General features: G+C 43.6%; 1 protein-coding gene across 2 annotated transcripts in view; it reads right to left on the bottom strand.

Moving 5' to 3' along the window:
• Smg1 (SMG1 nonsense mediated mRNA decay associated PI3K related kinase) overlaps positions 1-13,713 on the bottom strand; it is a 96,311-nt gene extending 82,598 nt beyond the window's left edge. For both annotated transcript variants that reach the window (XM_040755838.1, XM_040755837.1), the window contains exon 1: positions 13,277-13,713. Coding sequence is in view for 1 of the 2 variants with exons in the window: in XM_040755837.1 (XP_040611771.1) it covers positions 13,277-13,365 (89 nt within the window). In the remaining variant the exon portion in view is untranslated. The remainder of the gene's footprint in view (positions 1-13,276) is intronic.
• Positions 13,714-14,082: the final 369 nt, after the last annotated feature.

Raw genomic sequence — 14,082 nt, 5'->3', positions numbered from 1 at the left:
AGTGAAAAAGAAAAAAACAGAAGTACATTTTCAAATAGATATTCTCCACTCCAAAAAAAGTTAAAATAATTGGCTTGATTTAATCCATTAGCATTGTACACATTATATACATTTATCTAAACATCACTTTGTACCCCATACACATGTACAACTGTGTCCATTATAAATAAAGCAGATACCAGTAGATGGTGGTGCACACCTTTAATCCCAGCATCTGGGAGGCAAAGGAAGGTGGACTTCTATGAGTTTGAGGCCAGTCTAGTCTACAAACTGAGTTCCAGGCCAGCCAATGCTACATAGGGAAACAGGTCTCCAAAAAAATAAAGAAAGAAAAGAAAAAAAGGAGCAGCAGCAGCTTAGGAAAGGCTGGTGTATCTCTGTGAGTTCAAAGTCGTTTTGGTCTACATAACAAGTTCCAAGGCAATCAGGGCTGCATAGTGAGACCTTGTCTCAAAGAAACAACCAATCAACAGACTGGGAGGAGGTAACTCAATGGTAGAACATATGACTACCAAGTCCTTGGCCCTGCATTTAATACACACATCCCTTTCAAAAAACAAGAATAGTAGTTTTAGTGCAATTTTTGTGTCCTCAATAACTTACAATGAAATAAAGGCAACGTATGTAAGACAAGTCACTTAGACACCAAGACGTCTCTATAGGCAAAAGCACTTGCCATGTAAACCTGAATTTGATCCTGAGAACAAAAGTGGAAGAACAAATTCCACAAAATTGGTCTCACTTCCACCCATGTTTGCAATATGCACACCTGAATGCCCATACACAAACTAAAAAAAAAAGTTTAAAGAAAACTTGGGCCTTTAATTCCAGAACTTGGGAGGCAGAGACAAGCGGATCTCCGAGAGTTCAAGACCAGCCTGGTCTACAAGAGCTAGTTCTGGGACACAAAGATACCGTCTCAAAAAAACAAGAAAGGAGAGAGAGATAGAGGGAGGGAGAGGGGGAGAAGGAGAGAGAGAGAGAGAGAGAGGGAGAGGGAGAGGGAGAGGGAGAGGGAGAGAGAGAGAGAGAGAGAGAGAGAGAGAGAGAGAGAGAGAGAGAGAGAGAGAGAGAGAGAGAGAGAGAGAGAGAGAGAGAGAGAGAACTTGGTTTTACAGTGAGATGGTTACTACACATACCCTTAATTACTATCCATAAGTTCATTTATAACTTCGGTATTTTCAAAATGGAACACAATACTATTACGGCACTGCTACTATTCCAAACAATGACATAATTATTCTTAGTAAAATACTATCTGTGGGTCCATTTAAATCCAGCTTCTGAGTAAGCACTCTTGTCTCAATTTCCATGGGCCTGATGATACTGAGAGCCTACTCAGTTTTCATTTTTCTTCTGGTACCCTAAGAGCAGTAAAGACAGGCAAGAAATACAACTCATCTTTTTACAACTCTAGGATGCTTTCTTTTCAACTAAATATTGGTATTAATTCTGTGACACCTGTATTCTAGTCAGAAAAAAAAGGAAAGGTCCTAGCTATATGCTGAACAACAACATAAATACTAGCTTGCAAGAAATCATTTCTAACCAGAATACAATTTCACTTTTTGAAAGGATACACACATTAAAATGAATGCAGAACTGCTGGTTCTGGAAAATCAGGGTTTTATTCCTCCAATTCAAGTGCAGAACTAAAATTCCCCCAGGCATTCTAAAGGGACATCAGCAACTTCAACCCAGTATTTAATATTTTAGTAAATGGACTGTTTAAGTAACTAGTATGTACAGATATAGCAGATGTGGGGTAAGAGGCCAATGTGTAAAAGAATTTCCAAACATAAGCAAGGTGTTTATCAAGACTAATAAGACCTAAGAATCTTAATTACCATATCCCTCCTTCTATTTAAGACCTGGCTACCAAAGACCATTAAAACAATGACTCCTCAAAGTTGCTTGATTAGCTGTGTAATTTGCTGCCTTAGGCTAACTGCCTGCTTTAAGAGGAACAAGTCCCCTCCCAATGCTGCCTAGGACAACAGGTTTACAAATTCAGGAACTATGTAAAAATAGAAACAAGTTGGGCACTGGTGGCCCACGCCTTTAATCCCAGCACTCGGAGGCAGAGGCAGGTGGATCTCTGAGAGTTTCGAGGCCAGCCTGGTCTACAAGAGAGAGTTCCAGGACAACCTCCAAAGCTACAGAGAAACCGTGTCTCAAAAATTCACAGCGACTGCAGCTACCACTTTGCAGCAAGAGCTGCAAACTTCCTATGGTAACAAGGGGCTGGGATGAGGAAGTGCCTCGAGGCAAATAAGACATACAGACATGCATGTACATGGGGGTGGTTTGTACTGAATCTGTTCTCTTCAACCTGAACACTAATTACAGCGGTGGTGGTGCACACCTTTAATCCTGGCACTCAGGAGGCAGAGGCAGTAGTCAGATTTCTGTGAGGCCAGCCTGCTCCACAGAGCAAGTTCCAGGACCGTCCCCAAAGCTACAGATATCCTGTTTACAAGAGGGAGGGATAACAAAATAGGTTATTGATGTGATAAGCATGTGTTGGCTTTCACTGGACGAGCTACAAACTTTGGAAAGATGGCAGATCAGAGACAGAAGGGTCTAAGTTAGGAGTCAAAGGAAGCTAAGAAAAAGAAAAAAGCAAGATCTTGTGTGGCTAGAGGGCCAGGAATCTGAAGCTCCTAGAATAAGACTAACCAAATGAGGACCTCCTATGCTTTCCAGTACTCACACACCAGAAAATGGGTCTACCACCTGAAACTTTTCAAAACTTTAGATAGGCCAATTAAACAAGCAATGTTTATAGCAATAATTAACAAATACATTGAATATGTAAGGTCCAAAAATCTAATAAAGACTAAACTGATAATAAATCCTGCCACAACAGATAAAGATGTTCTCTCTGCAAAAATTTCAAAGTAGGGCCAGAAAGATGGCACATTTGGTAAAGGTACTTAATGCCATATGTGACAGTCTCAAAGAGGGGTCTTTTGACTTCCAACACTGAGATGAAGTATACACACGTACACACGCACGCACACACACACAGAAATTAAAAATGTTTTTTTAAGAAAGTCAATTAATCCCAGCACTCGGGAGGCAGAGGCAGGCGGATCTCTGTGAGTTCGAGGCCAGCCTGGTCTACAGAGCGAGTTCCAGCACAGCCTCCAAAGCCACAGAGAAACCCTGTCTCGAAAAACAAAAAAAAAAAAAAAGAAACTCAATTCATGCTCTCACCATATGCTGCTGCTGGCAAGGTCAGGTGGTGGTGATAATCCAACAGAAAAATCTGTCTCTTTGGAAATGGTAGTTACAGAGGTATGTACTTCCATAAAAAAAAAAATCACTAACTCAAGAATGAACCATAGTTGGGCATGGTGCCACACACTCCTATGATCACAACTCTTGGGAAGCAGTGGCAGGTGAATCTCTCTGAGTGAAGCCCAACCTGGTCTACAAAGCAAGTTACAAGACAGGACTGTTACACAGAGAAACCCAATCTCTCACCCTCCAACCCCCCCAAAAAGAGAAAAGAAAAAAGAACCATACATATATGATGGATGTTCACTCAATAAACAGAAAAGGGAGCAGAACTTTCTAAAGCCAAACAGTTCTGAGTAAGCAAGTTGGTTTCACTCTAAAGACAAAACAAAACAAAGCAAAATATAGTAAGCTGGACTATTGTGTATAGGAATTAAACTATCTTTAAAAACGTACAAATTCTGCTTTTAGGTCTTTATACAAAAAAAGTCTATTTTATTTTGTAGTCCCCAAAATACAACAAGTACTGTGAAAATGAAGCCAATTCCAAGTAATCAAAATAATGACAGTGTGAAATGACCTGAAACAGTTTTCGTGACTCCATCAAGGACAATTCAATGACAGGAACTCCACAGATCTGGTTTTGGTAATTAGGATAGGGAAAATAGAAAACCCTTATCAATGTGAGAATGTTCCTTAAAAAGGTACTGTGGTCACATCTGTTTTATAGGTATGACATGTCATGTTTACTAAGGTGACAAGTATGGAAAAGGGGAAAGACTCAGCTAAATGATCACTCTTAACCAACACAAGACAACAAATGAAGGGTTTCTGCTAGCCCAAGTTCCCACATATTGGGAACAGTTTTGTCTGAACTTCAATCATGCACTATAAACAAAATATGTAATACATGACTTAGGTCCTCAGCAGCCTCATGTCTAGGCCTTCCCAACAGATTGAATCTTCCTAAATGAAGGCATTCTGCTGTTGGTAAATTTCAACAGCTCCTCAAGTCATTCCAATTACACTTGAACTATGACCAAAACCAACAGTACAGTTCCAGTCCAGCTCTTTAGCTTCACCATTTACTTGTCTTACTCCTCACAGGCATCCTGCTTCTAACTAAACTGAGAGAATTCATCAGGAGAGCTTGAATTTTACAGCAGTCTTTCTGCCTGATTCACATTTTCTCCAAGCTTACTGTGGAAACTGTAGAGACCAATTTCATCACACCACTGATATACATGCAGTGTCATCAGAGGCCAGAATGTTCCACTCAACTGTATAGTCTTCCATCGTAAGTCCCCAAGTCTGAAACTCCACAAATCGAATACAGAAATAGATACACTAACACTGTAACAGTCAATCCACATGCTTTGCCATTTTTCATTACTTAAAGAACAGTTCAGTAATTTTTCTGATCAAACCCATGTAGATAAGGTCTTATCATACAGTGTGTGCTGCCATTTTAAGGCCTTTCTGATGATTTCTCACTTGCAAGTCAAAAATATCCCCAAAAAGTATCAATAAGTACTGGTGAGAACATTTTCACACAGTTAAAATTATCTTATTATCTCTAAAAATTTAAAGTAGGGATTGGAAAGATGGCTCAGCAGTAAGACTGCTTTTGCAGAGGACTCGGGTTCAATTCCTAGGACCCACAATTATCTGTAACTACAGTCCCAAGGGATCCAATGCCCTCTTTTAGCCTCTGAGGACACTGCCTTCACGTTTCCCAAACATGCAAGCACCTATACCCATTTTTAAATAAAAATTAAGAAAAATAAGTTTAAATATTAATCCAGGAAATGGTGGATTAATTCCAGCACCTGGTAGGCAAAGGCAGGTGAGTCTCTTGAGTTCGAAGCCAGTCTTATCTATGGGAGCTCCAGGACAACCAAGAGAAACCCTGTGTGCTGGGGCGGGGGAGGGGAGGATATGATACGTTAATTATTAATGTTCAACAAGGTAGCCTGGCAGTGGTGGTGCATGCCTTTAGTCCCAGCACTTGGGAAGCAGAGGCAAGAGGATCTCTGTGAGTTCAAAACCAGCCTGGTCTACAAGAGCTAGTTCCAGGAGAGCCTCCAAAGCCAAAAAAAACCCTGTCTAAAAACGAGAGAGAGAGAGAGAGAGAGAGAGAGAGAGAGAGAGAGAGAGAGAGAGAGAGAGAGAGAGAGAGAGAGAGAGAGGCAGAGAAAGACAGAGACAGAGACAGAGACAGAGACAGAGACAGAGACAGAGAGAGAGACAGAGAGAGAGAGAGAGAGACAGAGAGAGAGACAGAGAGAGAGAGAGAGAGAGAGAGAGAGAGAGAGAGAGAGAGAGAGAGAGAGAGAGAGAGAGAGAGAGAGAGAGAGATGAAGGACCAACAAGTTCAATAGGTTAAGGAACTTGCTACCAACAAGCCTGATGACTAAAGTTATAATTGTCAAGTGTTTTTTATAAAGAAGGTTTATTTGAAGCCAGGCGTTGGTGGCTTACACCTTTAGTCCCAGCACTTGGGAGGCAGAAGCAGGCGGATCTCTGTGAGTTCGAAGCCAGCCTGGTCTACAGAGCAAGTTCCAGGACAGCCTCCAAAACAATACAGAGAAACCCTGTCCCGAAAAACCAAAATTAAAAAAAAAAAAGATTATCTGGTAATGAAAATATTAACTTCCATTGAAAAGGCACTCATACAATTAGCTGGAAACTCTCAATGCATTCAGAAATCTGCAACACAGAACTGGTAGAAATGATAATCAGTGGGGTATGGTAGCCTGAAGCTGTGTTTCCTGATACTTGGAGGCTGAGACAGAAGGATCTCTTAAGCCTGGTAAACAATACAGACAATACAAAAACTTGAGGGCAACACAGTTGAGACACAAATTCATACATACTTATTAAATTCTACTTAAAAGTCCCATTCACAGCAATAAGATATGTGGCTTTGTTCAATTTCATGATTTTTTTTGTTGTTTTTTGAGAATTTCATGATTTTTTTCAGTATGTATCTATGAACACCAAACTTAGTACCGACTAACAAAAAGTAGAAAAAAACAACTCTGGTCTCAAAAATCCTATCTAAACCAGTTTAGCTGGCACATGCCTTTAGCCTTTAATCACAGCACTTAGGAGGCAGAGGCAGGCAGAATTGCAGACTAGTATATTCTACAAAGGACTACCAGGGTTATTCAGAGACCAACCAGGGCTATGCAGAGACCCTGCCCACCTGTGTTGTAATCCTGGCACTCCAAAAGCTGACTGAGCAAGGAGCATTAAAACCAGCCTGGGAAGTCAAGTGTTGATGGTATCTATGGTGGAGCATATGTTTAATCCCAGCACTCAGGAGGCAGAGGATCTGGTCTATAGAGTGAGTTCCAGGACAACCAGGACTATACACACACAAAAAAAAACCTGTCTTGGTAGGAAATAAAAAAGGTCATCCTGGGCTATAATAGTGAGAACCCTGTCTCCAAAGTAAAAGTCCAACTTCTGTTTGCTTTGTTTTTTGAGAGTTTCTTTGTATAGCCCTAGCTGTCCTGAAACTAGTTCTGTAGAACAGGCTGGCCTCAGCCTGGCGTTGGTGGCGCACACCTTTAATCCCAGCACTCGGGAGGCAGAGGCAGGCGGATCTCTGAGAGTTCGAGACCAGCCTGGACTACCAAGCGAGTTCCAGGACAGCCCCCAAAGCCACAGAGAAACCCTGTCTCAGGAAAAAAAAAAACAGGCTGGCCTCAAATTCTCAGATCTGTCTGTCTCTGCCTCTCAAGAGTTGGGGTTAAAGGCATCACTGCCCATCTTAAAACCCATTTTTAATCACACATAAATATCTAACTCTAATTTCACAACACTTTTCACTTTTTTTTCTTTTTTCTTTTTCTTTTTTCTTTTTTTTTTTTTTTTTTTTGGTTTTTCGAGACAGGGTTTTTCTGTAGCTTTGGAGCCTGTCCTGGAACTAGCTTTCCGAACTCAGATCTGCCTGTCTCTGCCTCCCAAGTGTGGGCTACCACTGCCCGGCTGATTTCTATCTTTTGATCTTTATCTTTCACATGGGAGTTTTGTATTCCTGAGAACTTTGATATGCCTACTAAAAATGGTAACTACTTCTAATACTGTTTTACCCATTTACAAGCCTAAAAATATAAGGGTCATATGACACATACCAGTAACTCCGACTACTCAAGGTTGAGGGAGAAACACCTGAAGTTACACAAGAGAGTGTGTGTGTGTGTATTAAATAAACTGACTTCCAAGTATTAGAATAAGATCCATTGCATGCATTCTTCTTTTTCCAATATTTATTGTATTTTTTATTTATTATGTGTGTGTTCAGATCCAGTGGAGCCAAATTTACAGATAGTTGTGAACTACCAAAAGTAAGTGCTGGGCTCAGGAGGGAGAAGAAGGCAAATCTCTGTGAGTTTGAGGCCAGCCTGGTCTACAGAGCAAGTTCAAGAACAGGCAGGGCTACACAATAGAAACCCTGTCCTGTCCTCAAAAACCAGAGAGGGAAAAAAAAGTTGAGTGTTGGGAACTGATCTTAAGGCCCTGTGAAAGAACAGGAAGCATTCTTTTTTTTTCTTTTTTTTTAAATTATTTTAATTTTAAATAGCTTGTTTTACATGTCAATCCCAGTTCCCTCTCCCTCCCCTCCTCCCGCACCCCCCATCATCCCCCCCATCCTCCCACCCTATTGCAATTCCTTCCACATAGGGGATATCTAGAGTCTGTCATTTCACTCAGGGTAGGGTCCAGGCACTCCCCTAAGAGTCCAGGCTGAGAGAGCATCCCTCTTTGTGTTATGGACACACGATGTCTGTTTGTATTCCAGGGATAAACACTGATCCACTGCTCAGGGCCCCATAGGTTGCCCAGGCCTCCACTGACTCTCACATTCAGGAGGTCTGGATCAGTGAACAGGAAGCATTCTTACCAATGAACCATCTCTCCAGCCCACTTTTTTTTTTAATGAGTTAACCTATGTTTAACTTCTACGTCAAATTAGTCACTGTCAATCTAGAATATTAAAATGTACAATAATTGCGCACACCTTTAATCCCAGCACTCGGGAGGCAGAGGCAGGCGGATCTCTCTGAGTTAAAAGACCAGCCTGGTCTACAATAGCTAGTTCCAGGACAGCCTCCAAAGCCACAGAGAAACCCTGCCTCGAAAAACCAAAAAAAAAAAAAAAAAAAAAAAGTACAATAATTAACTACACATTTAACTTTAAAACAAAGAATTCTGGCAGAACATGAGGCACATGCCTGTAACCCCTAGCCCTCAAGGAGTGAAGACAAGAGGTTTAAGGTTGGTTCTCAGGGTCAGAAAGGCTACATGAGACCCTATGTCAAAAAAAATTTTAGCTATTTTTTACATTATTTATTCCTCCCCGTGTGCACACGCGCGTGCGTGCATGCATGCATGCATACGTGTCTGTCTGTGTGTCTGTGTGTGTGTGTGTGTGTGTGTGTGTGTGTGTGTGTGCGTGCGTGCGTGCATGCGTGCATGTGCACTTCTGTGCTTATGTGGAAGTTGCCTACAGGGACAGGGGTTGGTTCTCACTTTCCACCATGTAGTTTCTGAATATCAAACTCAGGTCACAGAGCTGATGCTAAGTGTTTCTTACCCACTGACCCATCCCCTCCCAAAAAAGAAAATTTTGTTTGTTCGAGACATAGTCACACAATGTAGTCTTGGCTGGCCATGAACTCACAGAGATCCATCTGCCTCTGCTCTGGAGTGCCAGGATTAAAAGTGTGTACCACTATACCCAGCTCAAAAAACTTTTGAAGCATTCTGATCTCTTTGAGTACAGCTAGGTATTTCCCAAATAGGTAAAATCCAGAAAATGATAGATTCTGGCAAGTGGCAATGAAAGGTCTTTTTTCAGCAAAAAAAATACTATTCCTGTTTTTCTGTGTGGAGTTAAAAAAAAAAGATACCCAGGAAAATCCCAAAATCTTTCCAACTTTTTGTCTGAGATATTCACAGGTTGCAAGTAAGTAAAAGACTAACACCACTCATTTTTCTTTGAAAAACAGAGTCTAACTATAATCCTAAAATTTATGCTCCTCCTAACACTCCCTCCCAAGTACTGAGATTTCAGACAGATATGTGGCACAGAGCTCTTGCCTAACCATTCTAAAATGTCGAGTACAGTGAGTAAATTAAAAAAAAAAAAAAAGTCGGGCGTTGGTGGCGCACGCCTTTAATCCCAGCACTCCGGAGGCAGAGGCAGGCGGATCTCTGTGAGTTCGAGGCCAGCCTGGTCTACAAAGTGAGTTCCAGGACAGCCTCCAAAGCCACAGAGAAACTCTGTCTCGAAAAAAATAAAAAGACTACAGCCAGGCAGTGGTGGAGCATGCCCTTAATCCCAGCACTCAGGAGGCAGAGGCAAGCAGATCTCTGAGTTCAAGGTCGGCCTGGTCTACAGAGCAAGGACTGTCAGAGCTACATAGAAAAACCCTATTGGAGGGATGGGTTAGGGGACCATAGAAGGGACTACAAGGCCATTAAGTAAACACTCTTAAAATTACTTCCAGTGGTCTTGGTAAACTTGCTCTATTGCCTTACCATAGTAGCCTATTCAGCCACCAGAGACACTTCCTGTGAATATATGTAAAGGGTTACTTTTACTATGACTGACAGGACAAACGGGCAAGCTAATACTAAAAGAAGCTGACAAGAATTGTTCTTTTTCTGTTGTTTTGAGGCAGAGTATGTGTAACTCAGACCGGCCGGGAACTCACTATGTAGCACAAGATGACCTTGAATTTCTGATCTTTCTAACTCCACATCACTGCTGGAATTACTGGTATGTATTGCCACACCCTGGTTATGTAGCTGGAGATCAAACTCAGGGCTGCTTCCCAAATTCCCAACCCAAGAATTGCTTTCTCAACTGCCTGAATCCTCCTCACCTGCCCTCCATAAAAATCAGAGGAAAAAAAAATGGTACAGAAAAGATAATTATTTGAATGAAAATAGACCTGGCGATAATGCCAGCATCTGGAAGTAGAAACAGGATCAGGAGTGCAAGGTCATACTCTGCTACAGAAGACCCTAGGGAGGGGATGGTCGCTGAAGAGAGAAGTCAGAAGCTATGAGCATTTGCTGATCTTGTAGAGCACCAGAGTTTGGTTCCCAGCACCCACATGACTCATAACTGCCTGAAACTTCAGTCCAGAGGATCTGACTCCCTCATCTGACTTCTCCTGGCTCTCCTGGTGCACAGACCACAGGCACATCTAAATACACATAAAATAAGTGATTTTTTTAAGATTCAAGGGCCAGCAAGATGCCTCCCCAAGTAAAGGCACTTGCTGCCAACCTTGATGATGTATGTTAAATAAACAAAATCCACATGGTCAAAAAGGAGAACAGACTCCTGATGTCCACTCACTGATATACTCATTGCAGAGAAATGCCCACACAAAAAAATTAACTGAATGAACTACAGTCTTTTTGCTCTTGAAAAATACATGGTTAACCCAGCACTCGGGAGGCAGAGGCAGGCAAATCTCTGTGAGTTCGAGACCAGCATGGTCTACAAAAGCTAGTTCCAGGACAGCCTCTAAATCCACAGAGAAATCCTGTCTGGAAAAACCAAAAAAGAAAAAAAAAAAAAAAGACAGAAAAGAAAATATATGGTTAAGTATCTTCCACTTGGCACGTGAGAAGATAACCTCCATGGTGTCATTAGTCGCTGCACCATCTTTCTGTAAAGGAAAGAGAATGACCTCTAATTTTACTATGAAAATTATAACCTAGAAACATGAGCTCCCCCCCCACTGGCTATTTAACAATTCAATCATGGCCATCTTACTAATAAATCAAGTTATGTTATGGAGTATGTCTATATTCCTGTTTTCTCTATAAGAAAAGCACCCGGGCACGGTGACACCTTTAATCCTAGCACTCATGAGGCAGAGGCAGGCAGACCTCTGAGTTCAAGGCCAGTCTGGTCTACAGAGCAAGTTCCAGGACAGCCAGGGCTGCACATGAAACCCTGTCTTGAAAAACAAAAACAAAAACAAAAACATTTCCAGCCTTATAAACTGCTACTCCATTGAGCCAAGTGTGCGTCTCATAGTACCCCCTACCCAATCAGAGCTCGTATAAAGTTTTCACCCTTTCCCCATACACTCTCACTCAGCCAAAAAAAAAAAAAAAGTGCACCTGAAACATTGGCAACATTAAAAACCTATTTACATATTCATTAACTATATAAACCATTCAGCTTTGCATCTGTCAAGCTAAGGAGTCAGGCGACCCCATCATGTAGCTGTAACTTTTTGATTTATTTCTTTAGAACTGTAAGCTGTTATTTTCCAAAAGCTATATTTGAGAAGGGCATTTTATTCTTCTAAAGAATTATTTTTTTAAAGATTTATTTATTACATATATACCAGATTGAATTGTAGATGGTTGTCAGCCACCATGTGGTTGCTGGGAATTGAACTCAAGACCTCTGGAAGAGTCAGTGCTCTTAACCTCTGAGCCATCTCTCCAGCCCCTTTCTAAAGAATTATTAAGTCCTCTTAAATATACAAGTCATGATGTACCGTAGAATACATTTTTTTTTAAGACAGGGTTTCTCTGTGTAACAGCCTTGGCTGTCCTGAAACTCTTGTGGACCAGACTGGCCTCAAAACTGAAGCAACCCACCTGCCTCTGCCTCCCAGTTGCAGGGATTAAAGGAGTGTACCACCATGCTTAGCTATACAATCCATTTTTAAATGAGAGCTCTATCAAAAATCAAGTTAAAGTTCATTTATCATCTAATATGTTAGCAGCCTAAAACAATTTTCAAACATTTCAATATAAGTAAAAATATCAAAGCATTAGTCAACTTATTTTAACACACTGCACAAACTCTCAAACAGGGCAAGACAAAACTATGATTTTGCAAACACTTTTAACTGCTTCATATCTCAATTCCAGATGCAAGCATTCATTTTTAAAATCAATTAGTCACAAGCATCAGTTCTCAACAGACACAATGTTTAGGAATGCACAGTAGAGAAAACTACGTGTACCCCTACTAACCAAAGATCATTTTAATTTCTCTACCAATTCTTAGAATGTTACATTCTAATCTCTCATAAAAATCCTTCATGTCCAAACCGTTCTAGTAAGCAAGTCCAACCCCTAAAACGTGTGTGCTTTCCATTCATGGGGCCAATTTCTGAACAATTACAATGGAGTGTACTCCCAAGAATGCATCAACCACCACCGAAATACAGACTTAAACATTTAGGAAGTTCTAGGCACCGTATTCAAACTCAAATAGTCACTGAATACTTGGAAGTATTTATTCAGCAAAGAATAGAACCTAAGTGAAGCACAACCGGTTCATAATCAGAAAGACCTGACTGGAAATAACTTTCTTTCGAGCTCTAATGCTCCTAATATTTTAAAGTCCAATCAGATCCCAACTCCTCCATGCAAGAGAAAACTTTACTCCTGCGTGTCCAAATTCACTTCCAAGTGTCTAGGTAAATTGCTGTTCACCAGAGTAACTTTCCGCAGTTGGGGAAAACTTAAAATTCCCCAGTGCTAGATTGGGTCGATTCCATTCACAGTCCTAGAATCTCATCTTTTGGCTGACTAACGTCCTGCCTAAAGTCAGAGGAAGGCCTCGATTGGAGTTCGGGGCTTTTGAAACACATTAATTAACACGTGGGAGAGCAGAAAGGAGCAGAGTTAAGGTGGTCTTTTCGCGTGGGGACTAGACGAGAAGAAGCGGAGGAAGTTAATGGCTAACAGGGAGAGTTCCTGGACCTCAAATCTCAAAACGGAGGGAGATGGCAGCACAACCTCCTCCACCACCCTCCACGACCCAAGCCCGGAGCCACTGCTCCAGCCCTCGGGCAGAGGTAGGCAGCCGGGCACAGAGGCCTCGGCTGGCCGCGGCCTTCCTGCCCGGCCAGGACCCGGAGGACACCCAGGAAGCCGCGCCCGGCTCCACGGGCGGCGGGCCTAGGCCGCGCCTCCCAGTCCCACGGGCCTAGGCCTCAGCCAGTTCCAGGCGAGGCTCGACGCGGTCACCCACCTGGGTTGCCAGTCATTCCAGCTCCGCGGGTACTTGGTGCCGCCGCCGCCGCCGCTGCTCAGCCGAGACCCCGGGGCTCTGCGGCTCATTACCTTCCCCGACACGACATGGCCAAGCGCCGCCGCCCGAAGAAGCGCGAGTCGCCGCCTGAACCGGCCGCCGCCGACACTGCACTCTGGCCCGGGGCTGAGGAGGAAGCCGCGGAGGGGGCGGCGGAGGGCGGGGGAGGCGGACGGCCGTTCCGGGTTCCGCTGGAGCCCGCAACGCAGGAGCAGGAGGCGGGAGCGGCGCGGCGAGAGGGAGGCGGAGGCAGGCGAGGAGACGTCTCTTCCAGGGCAGCGCGCGGCCCGCGACGCTGGGGCCCAGGAGGACGAGGACAGCGAGGAGGCGGTGGCGGCGGCTCCTCACGCTCACACGGCCACAGCTTCCCCGCCTCCCGGCTCCGCCCGCCGCGCCGCCGCTGCCGCACGGCATGCTGGGAGCAAGGGGCGGTGCCGGCGCCCTTGGAGTCCGGGGAGGGGCGGGGCGCAGGGCGAGGGGCGGGGCCATTGCTCGCAAACTATGGCGGGGCGGAGCTTATGACAGGGGTAGGGTCACCTACGAGGGGCGGTGCCGGCGCTCTCCTAGCCTGAGGGGGGGAAGGGCGGAGCTTCTGGGGGCGGGGTCTGTGCTGAACCTGGGGAGGGGAGGGGTTAAAGCCAGAGGCGCAACTTGATAGAGAGGTGTCAGAGCCTTGGGACTTTAGGCATCTGGGCTGGGCTTTGCTCACGTAGCCGAAAGGGGTGGGGCTTTGAAGACTGGGTGGG

This window comes from Mesocricetus auratus, unplaced genomic scaffold (assembly GCF_017639785.1).
Source record: "Mesocricetus auratus isolate SY011 unplaced genomic scaffold, BCM_Maur_2.0 Super-Scaffold_4256, whole genome shotgun sequence".
Classification (NCBI taxonomy): Eukaryota; Metazoa; Chordata; class Mammalia; order Rodentia; family Cricetidae; genus Mesocricetus; species Mesocricetus auratus.
This window is presented reverse-complemented; position numbering and strand designations above follow the sequence as displayed.